At 44.5% G+C, this 24,680-nt stretch overlaps 1 protein-coding gene across 1 annotated transcript in view; it reads left to right on the top strand.

Annotated features, from left to right (window-relative positions):
- The window catches only part of LOC119955117 (protein phosphatase 1 regulatory subunit 12A-like), a 291,292-nt gene that overhangs the window by 86,297 nt on the left and 180,315 nt on the right, over nt 1-24,680 (top strand). Inside the window, 1 exon segment of the mRNA XM_038781005.1 lies at nt 23,022-23,152. Within this exon segment, the coding sequence (XP_038636933.1) occupies nt 23,022-23,152 (131 nt within the window).

Genomic DNA, 24,680 nt, shown 5'->3' on the forward strand with positions numbered 1-24,680 from the left:
GAGGGCACGTGCATGACACCTCCAGGAGCGGGGAACGAGGAAAATGGAGATGGAGGGCGGGGGCGGGCGTGTGACGGCAGCGAGGGGCGGACGGCAACAACACACAGCACGGTCAAATGTCGCACACTGTGATTTTCTCCCCGGCACCCAAATGTGTGTCCCCCCCCCGGCGCAGGCAGTCGCCTACTTATGTGGTGTGGGTAATTTTGCCAGATGTACAGAACTGCCGCTGTCGAACTGGTGCACAATACCCCACCAGTTATTCTATTTCATATTTTATGATATTTTAGTAATGTCGTGCCCTTCTCCTCTAAGTGTGTGTATATATGTTTCTTATTCTGTGTACATAACGGTAATTATACCGTGTTCAAAAACCCAATAAACACATTTATAAAAAAAAAACTTCAGCAGCAACCCCGGGGGGGGGGGGGGGGGGGGGAAAGAGAGGGCTATGGGTTCGTTATGGGGGTTTGTTCTCATGGTTTTATGCTTATTTCTTTTTCTTAATTTATTGATTTGTATTGGAGGGGAGGGGTATAAGAGATAAAAAGCTAAAGTAAGAAAAGAAGACTCGAGCATAAACTAAGCAACCACCATCTCTACTTAATTTTCCAGCCCCCCCCCCCCCGCACCTCCACCCTCTGCAATCTCTCCTTCTGGAAATGCAGGTTCCGAGAATCATAGAATCCCTACAGTGCAGAAGGAAGCCATTTGACCCATCGAGTCTGCACCGACCCTTTGAAAGAGTGCCCTACCTAGGCCCAACCCCCTGCCCTATTCTTGCAACCTCACCCTAGGGGCAATTTAGCATGGACAATCCACCTAACCTGCACATCGCTGGACTGTGGGAGGAAACTGGAGCACCTGGAGGAAACTGACGCAGTTTGTTTGAGAATAAGCCACACAGATACTCTAGAACTGATCAGGTCTCTGTTTAGTCACCCTCAGCCAGATGGGCGTTGAGTAATTAGAGGGCATTGCCATTAGTAAAACAGTAACCCACCAAAATTTAATCTTGAGCAGATTGGTGGCAAGTGTTTGGTGCTAATCATTGAACCTGAACCAAATGCTTGAAGGGAAAGAAAGGAAAAAAAGGAGTATTTCTTCTCACCTGTTTTATCTCTGGTCCATTTTCCAAAATTATGATGTATGATTCCATGGCTGCTGTTGCCAGTGACGACGTGCAGTTTTCTAGAACCTTTAATTGTCTCAAACTTTCCTAAGCCACCACTCAGGATAGAATGAGGTATGATGTCATGGTCTATTCCTCATCGCAGCCAAGAACGACTCTTTGGAGCTAGAGAGTAATTTCAGTGGCTAAAAATAATTAAAAGGTAAATGTGTTTTCGTACATGTTACTGCAACAGTGGTTTGCTATTAAGGCTGAAGGTTAAGAATTAGTACATAGAAATATATGCATTAGGAGGAGGACTAGGGTACTCATCCCTTTAGCCTGCTCCCCTATTCAGTGAGATTATGTAGCATCAACTCTACATTCTGCCTATCCTTGATAACTTTTGACTCCTTTGTTCGTTAAGAATCTCTGGCTTAAAAATATTCTTTGATCCTGCCTCCTTCACTCTCCGGGGAAGGGAAGTCCAAAGATTCACAACCTCAGACAAAGAAACTTCTCCAGTTAAATGGAAGAAACTTTTATTTTGACCTGTCCCCTAGTTCAAGTAGCAATTTCAGGCATTATTTTAATTGCCTGAAATTGGAGGAAGAATGGTGAGCTGAAAAAGTTTACCACAAATAGTAGTCGTGGGGCATAGAATGGTCTGCCACTGGCAGAGGAGCAGAAAATAGATGGACCAGAAACTGGACCACCAAAGAATATGCTTGGGATTTAAGGGTTTGAGGTAGGGTGGATGGGAGGAAACCAGGAGAATTGTTTGTCTTGTCTGTTTTATCTCCATTTGAAGATGTGAAATGCTAGTAAATATTGGCATTCAGAGGGATTTGGGGTTCTGATATGTGAGTCACAGAGCGCTAGCATGCAACTACAGCAAGCAGTTAGGAAGGCAAATGCCAGCCTCGCAAGGGACTTGAGGTAAAGGCAGAAACGCTGAACTCATTTAAAAGTTTCCTGCGTATGCACCTGAATCCAGTAACCTCTCGGGTGACCGACCAAGTGCTGGAAAGTGGGATTTGGATGGATGGCTCATTTTATTTGGCCAGCACAGACATGATGGACCAAGTGGTTTCTTTCTGTGCTGTAAATTTCCTATGATTCTAAGTCTTGCTGCAATTATACAGGCCTTTGAGACCACATTTGGATTAGCGCATACAGGAGGAAGGATATATTTGCCTAAGACACTCAATTGTTTGTAAATTGCCAGACTGCTTGTCCAACATGGAGAATTGTATGAGTAGAAATTTCCACTAATGTTAAGACAGAAGCCATTGTTTTGAGACCCCCAAACTTGCCTACCTAGCCACTGACTCTATCCCGCTCCCTGACAACTGTCTGAGGTTAAAGGAAGCTATCTGTACAATCTTGGTTTCATAGTCAATCGTGAGATGAGCTTTTGACCACATCGGTGACGTCACTAAAATTCCCTAGTTTCCTCTGCAATTTCAGCCAAATTAATCTCTGCCTAAGCTCATCTGTTGAAATCCGCACCAATTCCTTTGTTATCACTAACCGTGACTATCTTAACACAGTCTTATTTGGCCTTCTACCACCCCTAAACTTCAGGTAATGCAAAACTGCTGCCCTTATTCGCACTTGAGTCCCATTCGTTTGATCCCTGATTTGCTCACTGACCTATATTGATTCCTGTTGTGCCCACACCTTGATTTTTAAACATTTGCATCCTTGTTTTCAAATCTATCCATGGTCTTTTCCTTTCCTATCTTTGTAATCTCTCCAGCCCTACAATCTTTTAAAATTTGCTTAATTCTGGTATATTGATCAATCGTGATTTTATTCACTTCACAGTTGGCAGCCTTGCCTTTAGCTGTCTTTGCCTTCATCCACCTCCTCTCTTTTTCTCTTAAGGCACTCGACTCTTTGACCAAACTATTGGTTATCTGTTTCCAAGATCATCTTTTGTAGCTTGTGTTTTTATATAATGCCCTTATGAAGCACCGTAGGTTATTTTATTATGTAGCTATGCAGCTGGTATTTTGCGCAGTAATTAGACGCCAAACACTGCAATAGTGATTGCATTCCAAAAGTGCTCCATTGGCAGCCGAGTGCTTTGATGTGGAGATGCCGGCGTTGGACTGGGGTGAGCACAGTAAGAAGTCTTACAAAACCAGGTTAAAGTCCAACAGGTTTGTTTGAAACACGAGCTTTCGGAGCACTACTCCTTCCTCATGTGAAGGAGTAATGCTCCGAAAGCTCGTGTTTGAAACAAACCTGTTGGACTTTAACTTGGTGTTGTAACAGTACTTTGAGACATTTGGGTTCATAAATGGCATTATATAAATATAATTCTCTTTTTTAAAACTACTTTCAGGATTCTGTTCAAGGCAACTCGTGACTCAGTTCTGGTGCTTCATTTGGAGACTACTATTTTCATCTTTTCTCATGCTATAAAATAGGTTTAAAATCACAGAAACCTGAAAGCAGAAAATTATCATTGACCAGAAATTAAACTGATGAGCCATATAAATACTGTGGCTGCAAGACCAGGTCAGAGGCTTGAAATTATGCAGCGAGTAACTTAATTCCTGACTTCCCAAAGCCTGTACCATCTACAGGCACAATCAGGAGTGTGATAAAATACTGCCCACTTGCATGAATCAGTGCAGCTCCAAAAACGCTCTTAAAAGCTTGACGTGCTGGACAAAGCCTGCTTGATTGGCACCCCAACCAGCACTTTCAACAGTCACTTCCTTCACAGCTGATGCACAGTGGTAGCAATGTGCACCATCTCAGAGATGCATTGTAGTAGCTCACCAAGGTCCTTTGACAGCACCTTCCAAGACTGTGACCTCAACCACCATGAAGGATAAGGGCAGCAGATACCTGAAGTTCCATTTAAAGTCACACAGCATCCTGACTTAGAACCATATTGCCATTCCTTCTGTTGGATCAAAATCCTGAAACCTCTTTCCAAACAGCACTGTGGGTGTACCTACGCATGGACCACATTGTTCGGGGAAAGTGGTTCATCACCATCTGAAGTAGTGCTCTTCAAATTTTCCCTGGAACCCACTTTCGCCGGCGGGCCTGGTTGACCACCCCTGCTGGCGTGCCTGGGCAACCCATCATTATTGCTTGCCTTTAATACGACAGATGAGCCTGCTTGGTACTCGTGATTACCCTTGCTTTGCCATTCAATGTTACATTTCACCTAAGGGCTTCAGCTGATGATTTCAGTTCCCGCTTTGAGAAAAATAGAGAGTTTATCCTCGAACTTGCCATGCCGAGTCTTCAAATGTCTTTGCTGTTTTGAAGGTTTAAACTTTCATTTTCCAGTACTTCTCCACATACAAGAAACAGGTTAAAGGGACATGGGGAACAGTTAAGGATCAGCCATGATCTGATTCAATGGCGGAGCAGGCTCAAAGGATTGAATTTTCACAATTAATAAAGTCATACCTCAAGAAATCATGTTTATACTGCTTTGTTCCCGATTTCAGTTTCTTTATTGTTTGTTCACTCGAGACCTTGGAGCTCTGGATACAACTCGGACCACTGCTTTGTCCTGCTGTGGACTCTCCTGAGACGTGCCCTCCAGATTCAGTTGAGAGATGCTGACCTGTTGTGTCTCTGGCTTTTGTTGCAAAGTGATCCATCTTGAGTTCTTCACACAGTCATGTTGCTTGCTTGCTGGCAGTTACAAAATGGAGGAATCTCTCTTCGGTGATTTCATGCCCAGAGCACGTAATATCAGAGAGCGGGTGACCTACTCTCTGCTGTCCTTTCTGGTGGGAAGATTCCATCGATTTAAAACGAATCTGGTCCTGGGTTAGCTCGCTGCTGTCAGGAGGATGCGGTCTGCCCTGCTGGGCTTGGGCCTGCGCGCTGCTAGATCCGGCTGAGGGGGCATGCATGCGCGGGACAGCCAGCATTCTTGAAAGTCAGTCACGGCCGGCATTTTTAAAAGCCAGTCGCGACCGTTGGGCATGTCTTCCTGCAATTGGGAATGCGCGATCGATCGCTCCTCAACCCACTTGTGGCTTGCGAAGCTGAGTTTGTAAACCGCTGATCTTGAGGGCAATTAGGGATAGACAATAAATGCTGACCATAGACTGTAACTCCTGCATCCCTTAAAAATTAAAACCAGCCAATTCTTAGTGAAAGGACAAAACATTTCAGTAATGTTAGTGACAGTATGAAATACGTCTATGTGAAATTGGGGCTGTTTAGCGCAGAGCTAAATCGCTGGCTTTGAAAGCAGACTAAGCAGGCCAGCAGCACGGTTCGATTCCCGTAACAGCCTCCCCGAACAGGCGCCGGAATGTGGCGACTAGGGGCTTTTCACAGTAACTTCATTTGAAGCCTACTCGTGACAATAAGCGATTTTCATTTCCTTTCAATTGATTACAAAGTCAAAATTCTGAAACCAGCAAGGTTCTGATGCATAAAATATAGTTTGCGCTTAATTATGATCAATCTGTTCTTGGGTCCAGAAAATAATGAAATCAGACCACAATGAAGTCTTCATTAGCTGAATAGTGAGAGCAAGGGAACAGTGACCTCGCAGGTACCTCCCAAGTAATATGCAGTCAGCGTTTGATTGTTGAATGCTATGTTTGTTTTCTTCGTACCATGTATTTTGGGTTTCTCAGTTGTGCATTGCTGTAGATGTGGAGTAAATCATTATTTGTGAATGTTCATTACCATTTCCATAAATGTTTGGGCTGCGAAGTGGCAAGTAACATTCGAACCACGCAAGTGGTTAGAGACAAATGACTCTCTCTAACAAAGGGGAATCTTTTTTTGAAAAATGATTTTAATTCAAATTTTTCAACAACAAAATTGTCTCCCAACAATAAAATAAACAAGGCGTAGAAAAAACAGAAACAAAAGCCCCTCCCCCACCATACACAGCAATAAATTAACAAAAAAAATATAACAAATGTATAATTGCAAAAACAAACCCCCTTATCAGACCCATAATCCCCCCCGGGTTGCTGCTGAAATTGACCACCCTCTAACACTCTGCCAGGAAATCAAGAAAAGGCTGCCACTGCCGAAAGAACCCTTGCACCCCCCCCTCAGGGCAAACCTGACCCCCTCCAGTTTAATGAACCCAGCCATGTCGCTGATCCAGGATTCCGGGCTCGGGGGCTTTGTGTCTCTCCACTGTAAAAGGATCCTTCGCCGGGCTACTAGAGACGCAAAGGCCAGAATACCGGCCCCTCTCACCTCCTACACTCCTGGCTCCGGTGCTACCCCAAAAATAGCGAGCCCCCTAACCTGGTTCCACCGTGGAACCAACCACCCTGGACAGGATCCCTGTCACCCCTTTCCAGAAACCCTTCAATGCCGGACACGCCCTGAACATGTGGGTTTCATGTGATTCGCTGGGGTCCCAAACACCTCCCACACCTGTCCTCACCCCCAAAGAATCGGCTCAACCTGGTCCCAGTCATATGCGCCCGATGCAACACCTTCAGCTGAATTAAGCTGAGCCGAGCGCAAGAAGAGGACAAATTCACCCTCCCCAGGGCATCTGCCCACGTCCCCTCGTCGATCTCCTCCCCCAGCTCCTCCTCCCACTTCACTTTCAGCTCCTCCACCAAGGCCTCCTCCCCCTCCTGCATCACCTGATAAATTGCCGAGATCCTCCCCTCACCGACCCACGACCCCGAGAGCACCCTATCCTGCACCCCCCCTTGGCAGCAGTAGCGGATATTCCGCCACCTGCCGCCTAACAAACGCCCTAACCTGCATGTACCTGAAAGTATTCCCGGGGGGAGACCCCACTTCCCCTCCAACTCCTCTAAAGTCGCAAACTTCCCGTCGAGGAAGAGGTCCCCCATCCGCCTAATCCCTGCCCTACGCCAACTCAAAAACCCACCATCTATTCTCCCTGGTGCAAATCGATGGTTGCCCCGTATCGGGGTCCAGATTGAGGCCTTCACTTCCCCCCTATGCCGCCTCCACTGCCCCCAAATTTTGAGGGAAGCCGCCACTACTGGACTCGTAGAATACCTTGCCGGGGGGAGTGGGAGCGGGGCCGTCACCAGTGTCTCCAAAGTCGTGTCCACACAGGACGCCACCTCCAACCTCTTCCATGTGGCACCTTCCCCCTCCACCACCCACCTACGGATCATCACCACATTTGCCGCCCAATAGTACCCACACAGGTTGGGCAGCGCCCACCTCCCTGCCTCGCTCCAAGAATACCCTCCTCACTCTCGGGGCCTTCCGCGCCAAACGAACCCCGGAATACTCTTATTCACCCTCCTAAAAAAAGCCTTCGGGATCAAGATGGGGAGACACTGGAAGAGAAACAAAAACCTTGGGAGCACCGTCATCTTAGCCAACTGGACCCTGCCCGCCAAGGAGAGTGGCAACGTATCCCACCTCCTGAACTCCTCCTCCATCTGTTCCACCAGCCTCGAAAAGTTTAGCCTATGAAGGGCCCCCCAGCTCCTGGCTATATGGACACCCAGATATCTAAAGCTCCTCTCCGCCCTCTTCAACGGGAGCTCTCCTATCTCCCTCTCCTGGTCCCCCAAGTGATAGATAGAGAAATACAGTACAGAACAGGCCCTTCGGCCCACGATGTTGTGCCGAACTTTTGTCCTAGGTTAATCATAGAATTTTGGATACTACGGGCAATTTAACATGGCCAATCCACCCAACCTCCACATCTTTGGACTGTGGGAGAAAACCAGAGTACCCGGAGGAAACCCACGCACACACAGGGAGGATGTTCAGACTCCACACAGACAGTGACCCAAGTCAAAATCGAACGTGGGACCGTGGAGCTGTGAAACAATTGTGCTATCCACAATGCTACCGTGCTGTCCTTAAGAAGAAATTAATCTACACTCCATTATTCTACCCTAATCCATGTACCTATCCAATAGCCGCTTGAAGGTCCCTAACGTTTCCACAGGCAGTGCATTCCATGCCCCCACTACTCTCTGGGTAAAGAACCTACCTCTGACATCCCCCTATATCTTCCACCATTTACCTTCAATTTATGTCCCCTTGTAATGGTTTGTTCCACCCGAGGAAAACGTCTCTGACTGTCTACTCTATCTATTCCCCTGATCATCTTATAAACCTCTATCAAGTCGCCCCTCATCCTTCTCCGTTCTAATGGGAAAAGTCCTAGCATCCTCAACCTTTCCTCGGAAGACCTACTCTCCACTCCAGGCAGCATCCTGGTAAATCTCCTTTGAACCTTTTCCAAAGCTTCCACATCCTTCCTAAAATGAGGCGACCAGAACTGCACACAGTACTCCAAATGTGGCCGTACTAAGGTTTTGTACAGCTGCATCATCACTTCACAGCTCTTAAATTCAATCCCTCTGCTAATGAACGCTAGCACACCACAGGCCTTCTTCACAGCTCTATCCACTTGAGTGGCAACTTTCAAAGATCTATGAACATAGACCCCAAGATCTCTCTGCTCCTCTACATTGCCAAGAACCCTACTGTTAACCCTGTATTCCGCATTCATATTTGTCCTTCCAAAATGGATAACCTCACACTTGTCAGGGTTAAACTCCATCTGCCACTTCTCAGCCCAGCTCTGCATCCTATCTCTGTCTCTTTGAAGCCGACAACAGCCCTTCTCACTAGCCACAACTCCACCAATCTTCGTATCACCTGCAAATTTACTGACCCACCCTTCAACTCCCTCATCCAAGTCGTTAAGAAAATTACAAACAGCAGAGGACCCAGAACTGATCCCTGCGGTACGCCACTGGTAACTGGGCTCCAGGCTGAATATTTGCCATCCACCACCACTCTCTGTCTTCTATCGGTTAGTCAGTTCGTTATCCAACTGGCCAAATTTCCCACTATCCCATGCCTCCTTACTTTCTACATAAGCCTACCATGGGGAACCATATCAAATGCCTTACTAAAATTCATGTACACTACATCCACTGCTTTACATTCATCCACATGCTTGGACACCTCCTCAAAGAAGTCAATAAGTGCAGCACAAACAGCTCACTCTTTCCCACATTGAGCTTATAGCCTGAAAAATCCCCAAACTCCTCAAGTCACCTCAAGCACCCCCCCCCCCCCCCCCCCCCCCCCCCCCCCCGCCGGATCCGCAATATACAGCAGTAAATCATCCGTGTGCAACGACAGCCGGTGCCCCTCCCCCCTCCAGGCCAGCATCCGACTTGCCTTCTCCCCGTATTCGTATATCGCTCCCTGTGCCCTCCTACACTGCGCCTCCGCCTTCTGGGTGGTCAGTATATCGAACTCCGCTTGGAGACTACGACGCTTCCTCAAAAGCCCCTCATCCGGGACCTCCACATACCCTTCTTACCATTTCTTCCACCAACGTCTCCCCCCCCCCCTTCCCTATGCGCCCGAATAGATATCAGCTCCTCTCTAACCACCGCCTTCAACGCTTCCCAGACCACCCCAACTTGCACATCCCCATTATCATTAGCTTCCAAATACCCCTCTATGCACCTGCGGACCCACCCACATATGTCCTCCTCTGACAAAAGTCCCACATCTAGCCTCCACAATGGGCGTTGATCCTTCCCCTCTCCCAGCTCCAGGTCCACCAAATGCGGAGTGTGGTCCGATATGACTATCGCTGAATACTCCACCCCCACCACTCTCGGGAAATGCGCCCTGCTGAGTACTAAAAAATCAATCCGGGAATAGGCCTTGTGGACATGGGAGAAAAAGGAGAACTCCCTACCTCCTGGCCTCAAAAACCTTCAAGGATTTACCCCTTCCATCTGATCCATAAACCCCCTCAGCACTGTGGCCGCCGCAGGCCTCTTGCCCGTCTTAGACCTCGAACGATCCAGAGCTGGGTCCAGCACTGTATTAAAATCCCCTCCCAAAATCAAGCCCCCTGACTCCAGGTCCGGAATCCGGCTCAACATTCGCCGCATGAAACCTGCATCGTCCCAATTGGGGGCGTACACATTAACCAGAACCACCCGCTCCCCTTGAAGCCTACCACTCACCATTACGTATCTGCCACAGCTACCAGCCACCACACTCGACGCCACAAATGACAAGCTCTTACCAACTAAAATCGCCACCCCTAGATTCTTCGCATCTAGCCCCGAGTGGAACACCTGCCCAACCCAACCGCTTCTCAGCCTCACCTGGTCCACCACCTTAAGGTGCGTCTCCTGGAGCATGGCTACCTCCGCCCCCAGCCCCTTCAAGTGCTCCAAGACCGGGGACCCCCTCACGTTCCATGTGACCAGCTGAATCGGGGGAGTCCTTCCCTGCCTCTGCGGCGGTCAGCCATGACCCTCCCTCGACTCACCACGTGCCCACAAAACCCCCCAGGCCCGTTCCCCACGGTGGCAGACCCTCCTGGCAACCCTTCTCTCCCCCCCCCCCCCCCCCCCCCCCCCCCCCCCCCCCCCCCCCATCGCCAGCAGTTCCTCTTCAGCCCCCCCCAGCAGCAACCCGGTACCCCCCCACACAGCTGCGTAATCCCTTCCATCGTACTTCCGTAAGTCAGCCGACTCCTGCTGACCCTGGCTACTCCCGCCACCCCAATGACTCTCCCCAGTGCAACACAACCACCACCCCCCCACCCGCCCACTGCCCCTCCAGCGCGGGAAGAAAGCCCGCGCTTCCATCTCAGACCCCGCCCCCCCCGATCCGACACACGGGAAAAAGGGCGCATGACCCAGCGGGCCCGCGAACAGCTCCCCAGCTCTCCACCAGTGAAAAAACAAGAATGCACCAAAATGAATAAATAAGAGCCCCAAAAATGCAAAAAAGCAACAAAAAAGGCAAAAAGACATTAACAACCCCAACCAGAAAAACGAAAGGATACTACGGAGGATAAGCCTCCGGACTATGGACCTCAGTCCCCAGCCCCTCAGTTCGAGTCCAACTTCTCTGCCTGGACGAAGGCCCAGGCATCCTCTGGGGAATCGAAGTAGAGCTGGCGGTCTTTGTAAGTGACCCAGAGGCGTTCCGGCTGTAACAGGCCAAACTTCACCCCCTTCTTGTGAAGCACTGCCTTCGTCCGATTAAAATCAGCCCTTCTCTTTGCCACCTCTGCACTCGAGTCCTGATAAATCCGAATCTCTACATTCTCCCACTTGCTGCTCTTCTCCTTCGCCCATCTCAGCACACACTCACGATCAACGAAGCGGTGAAAATGGACCAGCACCGCCCTGGGCGGCTCATTCGGCTTGGGCTTCCTCATCAGCACTCGATGGGCACCCTCCAGTTCCAAGGGCCCCTGGAATGACCCAGCACCCATTAACGAGTTCAACATCACGGCCACATAGTCCCCCAAGTCCGAACCTTCCAGCCCCTCCGGGAGGCCCAGGATCCGCAAGTTCTTCCGACGGGAGCGAATCTCCATCTCCTCCAGCCTCGCTTGCGAATTCTTGTGGAGCCCCTCATGCGACTCCACCTTCACTGCCAGGCCTAGGATTTTGTCCTCGCTCTCCGAGGCCTTTTGCCGTTGCTCCCGGATCTCGACACCCTGGGCCGTCGTGAGTCGCCGTGAGCTTGTCCAGCGAGGCCTTAAGGCGGTTCCAAAAGCTCAGCCTTCAGCTCTCTGAAGCAGCTCCTGCTGCTCCTGCACCCATTGCTGCCACGCAGCCGGCTCCCATCCTGCCACCATGTTTCTCCTGCCTCGCACCTTTCTCTGCTCCAAAGCCGATTTTTAAACCGCTCCACTCTTGGTCCAGTCCATCCACCGGCAGAAGACCGCAGTGAATGTGTTCCCACACCGGGAAAAGTCCAACCCGCACCACAACGGGCCCTTAAAAGAGCCCAAAAGACCGAAAATAGCGGGAGCTACCTAACGTGCGGCTTAGCTCCGCATCACCGCAACCGAAGTCAACAAAAGGGAATCTAACCATCACTCCTTGACATTCAATGACATTCTCATCACTGAACCCCCCATTGTCAATATCCTGGAGGTTATCATTGACCAGAAACTGAACTGAACTAGGAAATAAATACTGTAGCTACAATAATAATAATAATTATTATTAAAAGCAGTCTGCTGATTGGCACCCCTTCAACATTCACTCCTACCACCAATGCTTCGGAAGCAGACTCATGGTCTCTGCCACTAGACGCATGGGAGCAATACATGCTGGCCCAGCCAGAACAACTAAAAAAGCAATAAGGGGGGAGATGATGAAGTATGAGTGCACGCTAGCTAGTTATAGAAAGGGAGATAGGAAGAGTTTTTTTTCAATATTTAAAAGGTAAGAGAGAGGCACAAATAAACATTGGATGACTGAAAAATGTGGCTGGAGAAGTAATAATAGGAATCAAAGAAATGGTAGATGAACTGAATAGTTACTTTGCATCAGTCTTCACGGTGGAAGTCACCAGTAGGATGCCAGAGCTCCAGCAGAACCAGGGGCCACATGTGATTGCAATGGCCATTACTAAGGAGAAAGGTCTGGGGAAACTGAAGGTCTGAAGGTGGATAAATCACCTGGATTGGTTGGCCTACACCACAGGGTTCTAAAAGAGATAGCTGAGGGGATTGTGCAGGCGTTGGTGATGATCTTTGAGAATCACTGCAGGCAGGAAGAGTCCCAGAGGACTGGAAAGTGGCTAATGTAACACCACTGTTAAAGAAGGGAGAGAGGAAGAAGACGGGAAATTTAGGCCGGTCAGCCTGACTTTGGTCAATGGTAAGATTTTAGAATCCATTATTAAAGATGAGATCACGGAGTACTTGGAACTGCATGACAAAATAGGACTGAGTCAGTGCGGCTTCGTCAAGAGGAGGTCATGTCAGGCAAATCTGTTGGGGTTCTTTGAGGAAGTAACAAGGAAGTTCAACAAAGGAGAACCAGTGGACGTGATTTATTTAGATTTCCAGAAGGCCTGTGACAAGGTGCCGCATAGGAGACTGTTAAATAAGTTAGGAGCCCGTGGTGTTCAGGATAGGATCCTGGCATGGATAGAGGATTGACTGACTGGCAGTCGGCAGAGAGTGGGGATAAAGGGATCTTTTTCAGGATGGCAGCCGGTGACTACTGGTGTGCCTCAGGAGTCGGTGCTGGGACCACAACCTTTCACAATATACATTAATGATCTGGAGGAAGGAACTGAACACACGGTTGCTAAGTTGCAGATGATGCAAAGATCTGTAGAGGGGCAGGTAGTATTGAGGAAGCAGGTAGTATTGAGGAAGGACTTGGACAGGCAAGGAGAGTGGGCAAAGAAGTGGCAGATGGGATACAATGTGGAAAAGTGAGGTTATGCACTTTGGAAGGAGAAATGGTGGCAAAGACTATTTTCTGAATGGGGAAATGCTTAGGAAATCAGAAGCACAAGGGACTTGGGGTCCTTGTTCATGATTCTCTTAAGGTTAACGTGCAGGTTCAGTCGGCAGTTAGGAAGGTAAATGCAATGTTAGCATTCATGTCGAGAGGGCTAGAATGCAAGACCAGAGATGTACTTCTGAAGCTATACAAGACTCTGTTCAGATCCCATTTGGACTATTGTGAGCAGTTACAGGCCCCGTATCTAAGGAAGGATGTGCTGGCCTTGGAAAGGGTCCAGAGGAGGTTCACAAGAATGATCCCTGGAATGAAGAGCTTGTCGTATGACAAATGATTGAGGACTCTGGGTCTGTACTCATTGGGAGTTTAGAAGGATGAGAGGGGATCTTATTGAAACGTACAAGATACTGCGAGGAGTGGATAGAGTGGGAGCAGAGAGGATGTTTCCACTTGTAGTAAAAACTAGAAGCAGAGGACACAATCTCAGACTAAAGGGACGATCCTTTAAAACAGAGATGAGGAGGAATTTCTTCAGCCAGCGGGTGGTGAATCTGTGGAACTCTTTGCCGTGGAAGGCTGTGGAGGCCAAATCACTGAGTGTCTTTAGAACAGAGATAGATAGGTTTTTGATCCATGAGGGGATCAGGGGTTATTTGGGAGAAGGCAGGAGAATGGGGATGAGAAAAATGTCGGCCATGATTGAATGGCGGAGCAGACTCGATGGGCTGAGTGGCCTAATTCTACTCCTGTGTCTTGTGGTGTTACGGTCCAACACCATCTCTTACAAGTTCTCTAAACCACTCACCACCCTGACTTCGAAATATTTTGCTGTTCTTTCACTGTTGCTGGGTCAAAATCTTGGGACTATCTCCTCAACACTACTATGGGTGTGTCCATGCTGCATGGACTGTAGCAGTTCAAGAAGGTGGATCATCATAACCTTCTGGAGGTTATTTGGGGATGGGTGACAAATGGACAGCAATACATTCGTCCCACGAAAGAATGAAAACTTAGGCAGCACGGTGGCCTAGTGGTTAGCACAACCGCCTCACGGCGCTGAGGTCCCAGGTTCGATCCCGGCTCTGGGTCACTGTCCGTGTGGAGTTTGCACATTCTCCCCGTGTCTGCGTGGGTTTCGCCCCCACAACCCAAAAATGTGCAGAGTAGGTGGATTGGCCACGCTAAATTGCCCCTTAATTGGAAAAAATAATTGGGTAATCTAAATTTATAAAAAAAAAAGAATGAAAACTTGTCATGAAAATGGCAAATGCTAGAGATACTCGGGCAACATCTGTGGTGAAATATCAATAGTTCTGATCAATTTCTCCCACTGATCAATTGCTCCAACTTTTTATAATCTTAATTATTTTCACAAGTAGGCTTACATCAACACTGCAATGAAGTCACTGTGAATATCCTCTAGACGCCACACTACGGCACCCTGTTCGGGTACACAGGGAGAATTCAGAATGTTCAATTCACCTAACAAGCATGTCTTTCGGAGGAGCATCCAAAGGAAACCCAGGCAGTCACGGAAGAGCTTGCAGACACCCCACAGACAGTGACCCAAGCCGGAACTCGAACCTGGGACCCTGGATCTGTGAGGCAACAGTGCTAGCCACTGTGCTACCGTGCGTGCAGCCCGACATTTTGATTGTGGGAAAAGTGCTTCCTGATTCCACCACCAGAGGAAATAATTTTTCTGTCTTTGCTATTTAATTTGTATGATTTTTAAACCCCACTTACCAGCTCATCTTTGAAAAATTGTGAAATTATCCACCAGTTATTTAAAAAATAAACAAACTTGTGTAAACTTGCAGTTTTTCAAATTCTAAACTTTTTTGACATGCTAGTTTTGCTGATGTCAAACCAAGGGATTTTGGCACCAAGGAACAGAACAGTTTGAAATTCTGCAAACCATAATCAGCATAAAATGTTCTTTTTTCTGGTAGAACCTGGTGAGCTGAGGACTAAAGCTCATTGTTTTCTGTTCCAATAATGTGCATGAGCCACTTCCTATACCTGCCATTTTTTGTGGTGTTTTCCCATGCTAGTAATCCAGTGGTTTCTGTGAAAGATTTCAGTGCGAATGTCTGTTAGAAACTGAATCGAGATTGCTGCAGTGAGAGCTCAAGATTATTGAAACCTGGAATCCTTCCAACCAGCAGTAAGCAGACTTGCCATCAGTTTGGCCTGAAACTGCATCAAGATCTCAGTGGTACAAGGCTGGTATTAAATCCACTGCCTTTATTAAGAAGTCTAATTATCTGTTCGCGAAATTAAAACCAGTGTAAGAATCCATTCTGAGCAAAACTTTTTGTGGATACATGGGAGAACACTTGCTTGCCTCTAAAACAAAATGTGATGCTGAAAAATTGTACTAAATCTAATTTGTCAATTTTCCTTGAAATTAATTATTTTCCTGTGTGGAGTTTGCACATTCTCCCTGTGTCTGCCCAGGTTTCACCCCCACAACCCAAAGATGTGCAGGGTAGGTTGTTTGGCCATGTTAAATTGCCCCTTAATTGGAAAAAATGAATTGGGTACTCTAAATTTAAAAAAAAGGAAGCCCAATGCCATTCATGACGAAGCATCCTGCCTGATTGATGCATCATCCACCACTTTCAACATCCACTCCCTCCCTCAAGTACCTTTCAAGCACTTATTAGACAAATTTCAGAAATTTGCTCATTAAATTTGCATTTCCATCTTGGTCTAGTGTGATGTCATGAATCTACAGAATTAAATCTTGCTTCTAGGATGTACAATTACATCTGTTTGGTTCAAGTGCCATATCAATCAATAATTATTGTTAACTGAACAATCTTTTAGTCTTAAATTTTCATGAGCAAAAACTTAGCATAATGGAAAACATCCAAGTGTTTCACAGAATCATAAAGCAAGGTAAGATTCTAAGCCACGTAGAATGGAGGTCATAAATCAATCCTCAGTTTACGAGCCACTCAAATTAAAGGTGAAGTTCATCTCAAATGCATAGGTCCCATTTATTGTACAAGCACAAAAATTGAAATAGCAGAGTAACAGAAATGAAAAGGAAAAGAACAAGGAACAGACAGAGATTAACAAGTAGATTTTTACAGTTGTAAATTTCAATGGTCCTACTGTATGACATTTGGGCTACAAGCTCTCTTAAATTAAATATTTATAAGATTTCTGTTCAAAAATTACATGTAGGTGAACAATTGACGTTGCAGCAGCATGCCCTTCCAAGATGGGGAGTGATTAAATGTAATACTAGAAAGGCAAGAGGTATAATTTGATTTTTTAAATAAATATGGTAGTTTACACTCCACATTTAAAGCGAAATGGATTGTAAAATTGGAATAACGTAAAAGTGCATGTGAGCTACTCCTTACACCAGTCCATAAGGTCCAATTTGCTGAATTGTGTCAGGCGAGTGTTATGGGCCAGGGTTTTGAGAACCCCAAAGTTTAGCATGGAGTTCACCTGACCCACAATTTTTAATATATTGTGGCACACGGCCCACTCTACAGGTGTGGCACAGCAGAAATGGAAAAGTATTTTTTAAAGCAAAACAATGTTTATTCTATGAATTCAAGTTAACCTTTTTAAAACATACAGTGAACATTTTAGCAACCATTATTTCAAAAACAACCACCAAAGAATACTACACTAAGTAACCCGTAAGCTTTCCTTTTAGCATCCAGAAGACTTAAAACACCATTTACCAGAAGCAGATCAGGTTAAAGTCCCTACTGAAAACTTTAGAATTCTGAATTCACCAAATGATCAAGAGATAGTCTGTTGATGGCAGAGAGATCAACAGTACACCTGCTCTGTCTGGCTTCAGCTCCAACACTGAAAACGAAACTAAAACACTCCCTGCAGTAAACAGCCTAAAACAAAAGTAAAAAGCTGACAGACAGCCCAGCTCCACCCACACTCTGACATCACTGATAAACACCCATTTCTTAAAGGTACATTTCTTAAACACCCATTTCTTCAAGGTACTCTCACATGAGTTATGAGCATTTATTTAAGACACTAAAAGATGATCAGAACTGCACCATTTCTATTTAAACCTTGTTAGAGGTTTCCACAAATGACACTTTCTTCCTGGCAGCAACACAAGGTCTCTTATGGTCAACAGTATTTTGTTCAACTATATCAAAATTTGAGACAGCAGTCTCTTGGTTGAACAGCATTTAGTGCAACTATATTTGCTGATTCTGCTGAACACATCCATCACATTTTGGGAATGCCAGGGAGGGATTTTGACTGTGCTCTTTGGTGGCATGCCGTTTTTCCAATTTTCTAATTCCATCCACAAAATGGAAAACTTTTTTTTCTTTTGCAACTGAATTAGGCTTCTTTTCCTCCTCCCTTTTAAATTATTTCTACCCCCCCCCCACCCTAAAAGAAATTGGTAAATCTGGTTTCTATACTTTCTACTGTCTTGCAATTCTAAGTCCTGAAAACACCCTTTAAATTAATCTTTGAATTCCCTTAAATGAATCATTTTCATTTTGAAGGCAAGATGCCTAAAATTGATCTCACCTTTCAATATGCATCCTCTCCAATTATGTATGGGATATTAGAATAACTTGCTTTCACTTGAAGCCAAATTGCAGAGTTGCAACCCAGTACTTGTCTATCCTTGTTAACAACCAGGTATTACTAAATGAAAAGGTCATCACCACCGATTCTATTTACTTTTGAACAGTTTGCTAGTGGACATCTTTTCATGTCAAACATATAATTATTTTTCTTATTCCAAAGTGAATTGGATTCCCTGCCTAAAAATCTGCAGCTCCGAAGCTATCCACATCATTTGTGCCATCTTGTAAATTCAATCAGTTTCCTGAAATATTTGTTGCCTCACCATACAGTTTGGTGTCATGAGCAATTAAAAATAGAATCCGTAGAGGGAACTTAATCCATGTTCGTTTGTCAATCGAGTTAACTGTAGAACTTTACTGCTCAGACCGCCTCCCTCACTGGTGTGGGCGTTTGACGAAAGCTAAAAATTATTATACCATATTACTGATGTTTAAGTACTCATGTGCATGCTGTAAACGGATCTGCCTTTTATCAGTTACAAAGTTTAATATTCAGTATTTCAATGTTACTGTATCTTCTGGAACTCTTTTCTCTGTCCATCCTCTCATCGCTTCATTTTTACTTTGTGCATCATAAATTGTGTAAGAAGTGGAATTTAATATTAAATTTGCACTTTAATTTTCAGCAAGTTATAATTCAGATCAGACAGAAGAGTTGCTTTAGTTTACACTACTGAATAAAGCTTCATGATTGTAAGCCAAACCTATTCCCATCAATCCAGACTTCAGGCAACATGCAATGCCAGAAATCCCTGTGTGCGCACTGTCTGTTCAATTCAAGTGAATTGAGGTTTGAGGAGTGACTTTTAAAAAAATGTTAGCTCATTGGTTGATTAATCTTAAATCAGTATCAAGATATATTAGTATCAGCAACTTGAAATATAAGCAAACCCATGGGAAAATAAAGTTAAATTTTATATGAACTGCCTGTGAGATTTGCAAGGACAAAAAGCATGCCCTAGCTTTAGAACACCGTACAGTTGTTTCTGTGTGTGATTTTGTTTTGGACTGATGGTTAAGGGTATCATTAGTGGAAAATTAAACACTTAATATGCATAGTTCTGGCACAGTATAACCTGATGCTCAGGTACAGAATAACCTGATGCAGAGAGGACTGTCCATACCATCTAATGGCACCTTCTATCCTGTAATCAAACGGCAATATTATAAGAGCATGATTATCTCAATGGATTCCATCCAAACTCAATTCAGTGCTGATTTGGACATGTGTGACTGCTCTTTCTATCTCTTTAATATATGTGAACACCCATGCCATTAATGGGCAGCACGGTAGCATTGTATGGGCAGCATGGTAGCATTGTGGATAGCATAATTGCTTCACAGCTCCAGGGTCCCAGGTTCGATTCCGGCTTGGGTCACTGTCTGTGCGGAGTCTGCACATCCTCCCCGTGTGTGCGTGGGTTTCCTCCGGGTGCTCCGGTTTCCTCCCACAGTCCAAAGATGTGCAGGTTAGATGGATTGGCCATGATAAATTGCCCTTAGTGTCCAAAATTCCCTTAGTGTTGGGTGGGGTTACTGGGTTATGGGCATAGGATGGAGGAGTTGACCTTGGGTAGGGTGCTCTTTCCAAGAGCCGGTGCAGACTCGATGGGCCGAATTGCCTCCTTCTGCACTGTAAATTCTATGATTAAGGGATTACTGTCATGGGATTACTGTCATGAACAAGCAGATCAGCAATTCAAGAAGGCCCACCAACGTCACCCAGCTCCTGAGGGAGGGTAATATATGTGGCTTTGTCAGTGTTGTTTCTTCTTCAGGAACAAAACTAATAAAAGTTGTAGGATTTTTGTGCTATCTAGTATCCCCTTCAAGATTTATTAAATTGCTGCCTCATAACGCTCAGATCCCAGGTTCGATCCTGACTCTGGGTCACTGTCTATGTGGAGTTTGCACATTCTCCCTGTGTTTGCGTGGGTTTTGCCCCCACAATCCAAATAAGTGCAGGGTAGGTGGATTGGCCACGCTAAATTGCCCCTTAATTGGGAAAAAAATGAATTGGGTACACTTATTTTTTTAAAATAAGTAAGAGGTATTGGGTACAAAAACAGGGAAGTTATGCAGAATCTTTCTCATTAGACCCAAATTAAAGGTATTACCTTCAGTTCTGCTCATCACATTTTGCAGTTAGTATGAAAATTAAAATGGAATTATGCTAAGCCTGTATTGAACTGTAGGTAGACCAACTTGGAGAAAGTGTGAAGTTCTGCTTACGATGTAAGGCGAATATAGAGGCACAGGAGAGGGTGCAAAGGAGATTTACAGGGCTGTAACTGAGTGGACATAGTAGAAAATAACATAGTTTGAGCACGAGTTGCAAACCAAAGACCAAAAGCTACAACCAGCGATCCCTTTCCCCATTTGTCATCTCAGTCAATAATTCAACTAACTCTTCATAAATTGGAAATATTGGCAAAAATGTCATGCTTTGAAAAGTCTACATTGAAAGTATCAGTAAGTGAAGCATTGTGACAAGTAATTACTCATTTTTGAAAGCTGACATGAGGCACATCGGGAAAAAATGCAGAGAGCGTGTTCCTATTTGAACTGATAGGTGGTTTGTTGGATGCATGAACAGCTTTGAAAAATAGTTATTGCAGCAAGTTGGGCCAAGAGGTAATTTGTGAATGAAGCGGATTTTTAACTCCGAAAGGCTGAGAGAATTTATAGATGAAACTTCTGTCGTCACTCTTGTTACCCATTGGTGCTACTGGCCAAAGAGCTGAAATACATTTCTAGGTGTTGGTGGTGATGATCTTAGGAAATGGTTGAGGCTTTTGTGGTTGAATGGCCAACACCTGAACAGGGTCATTAGTGACCGACTCTAAAGTAAATAATATTTGGCTGCAAAATATTTACATTTGAAATGGTGAAACTGAAAACTTCAGAATTTATTTATTGGTTATATACATAAACATGTTAAAATTAACCATTGGAAATGTCTAATTTGTTGAAACTATTCTTGCAGTGTTTTATTTTTCCAAAGGAAAATAATCACTGGAAATCTTTGTTAGTTTGCCCCATGTTCGTTCCATGCTGTATTGGATGGGGGACAAAAGCTGTCGCTGGTCACTGAGAAATTAGCTTATGTACGACAGGTAAAATGCATGTCAGGGTTGTGTGGTTAATTTTTCTGAAAAATTTCAGTTGTCATGTATTCATTTAAAAAAAATATTGTGTACCCAATTCATTTTTTCCAATTAAGGGGCAATTTAGCATGGCCAATCCACCTACTCTGCACAGCTTTTGGGTTGTGGGGGGCAAAACCCATGCAGACATGGGGAGAATGTGCAAACTCCACACGGACAGTGACCCACGGCCGGGATTGAACCTGGGACCTCGGCGCCGTGAGGCAGCAGTGCTAATCACTGCACCACCGTGCTGCCCTAGTTGTCATGAGTTCATGCTGGTTACATCCAACTGACCATGAAGGAGCTGACTCCAGTCAACCAAATTTAAAGAAGTGTATGCATTTCGCAAACTGTCTTGATTTTGACGGTTGTTGGGTAAATGATGGGGACTATATATTCCTCCACCTACAAATTGTGCAAATAGCACAAGATTTGCCATTCTATTACTGTCCTATTGTATAAGTTGAATATGCTAATTATTTTGGTTAGAAACTGGTAAATTTGCAATTGCACCCTCAAGTGGCATCAGCTACATTTCAGATCAAATATATTGCAGCTGAGCACTGACTTTCAGAGTTTGTGTCTGAATTGATCCAAATAAATTCATATTTGAAGTATTCTAGTGAGGACCTTCAAGGAAAGAACTGACTACATTTATCCAAATGCAGTTAGCCTGTTGTGCTGTCTGTGCGTGCATATAATAATCTTTGATTTGGAGGTAAAATATCTGGAACAATTAATCGTTCTGGTCCCCAGGAGGGAAAATTCTAGTTTGAGAGACAGATTTCTCCAATTATGCAGCCTCACTCTCTCAAAATTGCCATAAATTGTCCATCGAGGACAAGATGGTTGGCACCAATTGATGTCTCTCGCACAGTTGACCCTTTGTGCACCTCTCGAATCTATTCATTCAATTATTTTATTAAAGCATTTGAATCTCTATTTTAAGTGACATGCATTGTTTACCATAAGTTCATCATAATTCAGCTAGACTTTTGAAGATACTGTACTAATAGTTGCATTTCAGTATGAAATATAGGCATGGTTTAATTACTCTTGGCAGTTTGACAGTGAAATGTTAAGTTTCAGTACAGTTTTGTACCCTGTTTTAGTTTATCGGATTTCATACTCTGAATGGAACAGATTTGTGAAGCAAATAATGGTGATTTAAATCACATTCAATTGAATTAGGTTGTTTGTGAACGACTTTGTTGTGACACTGCTCTTCCACATGCTTTTGGCTTGAAACTTTTCAGCGATCATGACTGTCAATTCTCAAAATATGTCCTTAATATTCTGACAATTAAGGATTTGTCGTGTTTTGTTCTTTAAGGCATGATTTGGCTTAGTTTCATTTCATTTTCAGTGTTCTTCACCATTTTGAATGTTTTGGACATGTTATCTGTGAAGTCATCCAGTATCAAAGGCCAATTCTCCTTTATTGTGATAGTTTTATTTTGAACGTAATCATAAAGTACTTGATTTAAAATGATTTGCCTTCTCTCAGCAGTTTCTCCGAATCTGTTGGAAATCAGCAGCATTTTCTGTTCCTATTTGTTCTGCATTCATGCTTCCACTTCACCTGCAAAAGAAAATTTCTGATGTTTGGAAGTGAATGTGGTAACTCCGGGGCTACAAATTTTAATTTTAAAAGAAAGCTATTTAATTTGCTTGGTCTTGCTGTTGCATTTGGAACATTGATGAATGGGCGCATCAAGAACATAAAATATTACTTGATGCTAACTTGCAGTGCAGCTTTGGCAGCTAGTAACAAAGCCCAACCATTGAATATCTCTGGGTTTTGTCCATTTAGTACATAGACCAGTACTTTTAAGATGCTCTAGTGAGAAGGTGTGCTTGAGTTTTCTTTTGGCTCTATTTGTAGCAAATATTGAAACAAAATATTTTTCATCTCTTGTAGGCATGTATAGATGATAACCTGGATATGGTGAAATTCCTAGTGGAGCATTCTGCAAATATTAATCAGCCAGATAATGAGGGTTGGATACCATTGCATGCAGCTGCTTCCTGTGGATATGCAGACATAGCAGAGTAAGTACACAAATCCACAATTCTTTTACAGACTTGCATTTATGTATTTTGCCTTCCTTGCTCTCCTTCTATGGTATTTAGAGAACCTGAAAGGATGGTGAGGATGGAACCGTCTGTGGAGATTCAATAGTTCTGTATAATTGGCTGAATAGTGTCTCAGGGTGACTGGATGTACCCCCCCGTTTTATACTTTCGCCGCTGATTAATAGATTTTCATTTGATTCTGTAAAACTCGCGTTGATGTTAGGATTCATTACTGTTGGCACATTGAAGTTCCCCGAGTTAAGAAGTGCTACACTGTTTTAAAGCATTTTCTTGAAGATTGATTATTTTAAAGAACGAATTAGTCATCCTATTCCATCTCATTTGACTCAGTTATTTGGATATAAGATTCTTTCAGTTTGATGATACAGGTGTGACTGTTGCTTGCTCTCTGAACCTGGGGGTGTGAGCTTTGCACGCTCCCTAAACCTGGGGGTGTGAGCTTTGCACGCTCTCTGAACCTGGGGGTGTGAGCATTGCACACGCTCTGAACCTGGTTGGTGGGGGAAGGTACGGGGCTGGCACGCAGTGTTGCATTTTCTCTGAAAGTGGGGATGCGAGTGCTGCATATTCTCCGAAGCAGCAATGTTAGCAGTGTGACCTTTGCTGGTCTAATAAAGACAACATCAATTACACAATGCAGAGATCTTGGAGTGCTCTCAGTAGATTCAAATTACACATTCCAGGAAAACTTGTCTTCCGGGGGACAAATCAAAAATCTGGTCTAACCCACAAATGTTTGATTTGTAACAAGTTCAAAGTGCAGAGACAGTGTAAGTGGGCGATGTGTGAAAGTCTGTGGTGCGTTGGGAGCAGGAGAAATCAAATACCATCATTTTGTCACATTGCACAAAGTGAGGTGGGATAGCTGTAACTAGAAATGGTACAAATAAACACCTCAAAAGTGTCTAATTCAATGGTGCGGTTAGTCTCAGTATTCAAAAGTATCTTGGATTCTTTGTAGTTCAAGTGGCTGGTAAAGTTGAAGCATTTTTACCACTGAGGAACCAGATAAAGTTGACCACTGCAGTTCTTGCACACAACCATAGCTGCCTGTTGGCAAAACATTTTTTTAACAGTTAGTTGTCAACTCTCTTTATTACTTTCATTGTGTTGTTCAATTCTGCTGTGCTGAAAGTACCTGAAACAAATTGAGTATGTATAGTTAAATGTTCACTTTCAGAAAATTGATTTGGTTTGTGTTGAATGTGGAGAAAAAAACCTTGATGTTCAGTTTTAGCTTGTGCTGAGAACAAGTTTTGTTTGTCAAATGTGCGGCACCTGGGATCTTGTCAAAAAATTGGAATATGATTCTTAATTCCTTATTTGTAATAGGTAAGGCAGGAGTTCAAGTCTTGATGGTGTTTCTATTGACTGAGCCTCAAATTATTACATCGGGTGCCACAAGGAGAAACATTGCACAAGGAGGTTTGGATGAAGATGGTCCCATGTTACTTTTTTAAAATTTCCCAGCCAATGTCCTGAA

This window comes from Scyliorhinus canicula, chromosome 20 (genome assembly GCF_902713615.1).
Source record: "Scyliorhinus canicula chromosome 20, sScyCan1.1, whole genome shotgun sequence".
Classification (NCBI taxonomy): domain Eukaryota; kingdom Metazoa; phylum Chordata; class Chondrichthyes; order Carcharhiniformes; family Scyliorhinidae; genus Scyliorhinus; species Scyliorhinus canicula.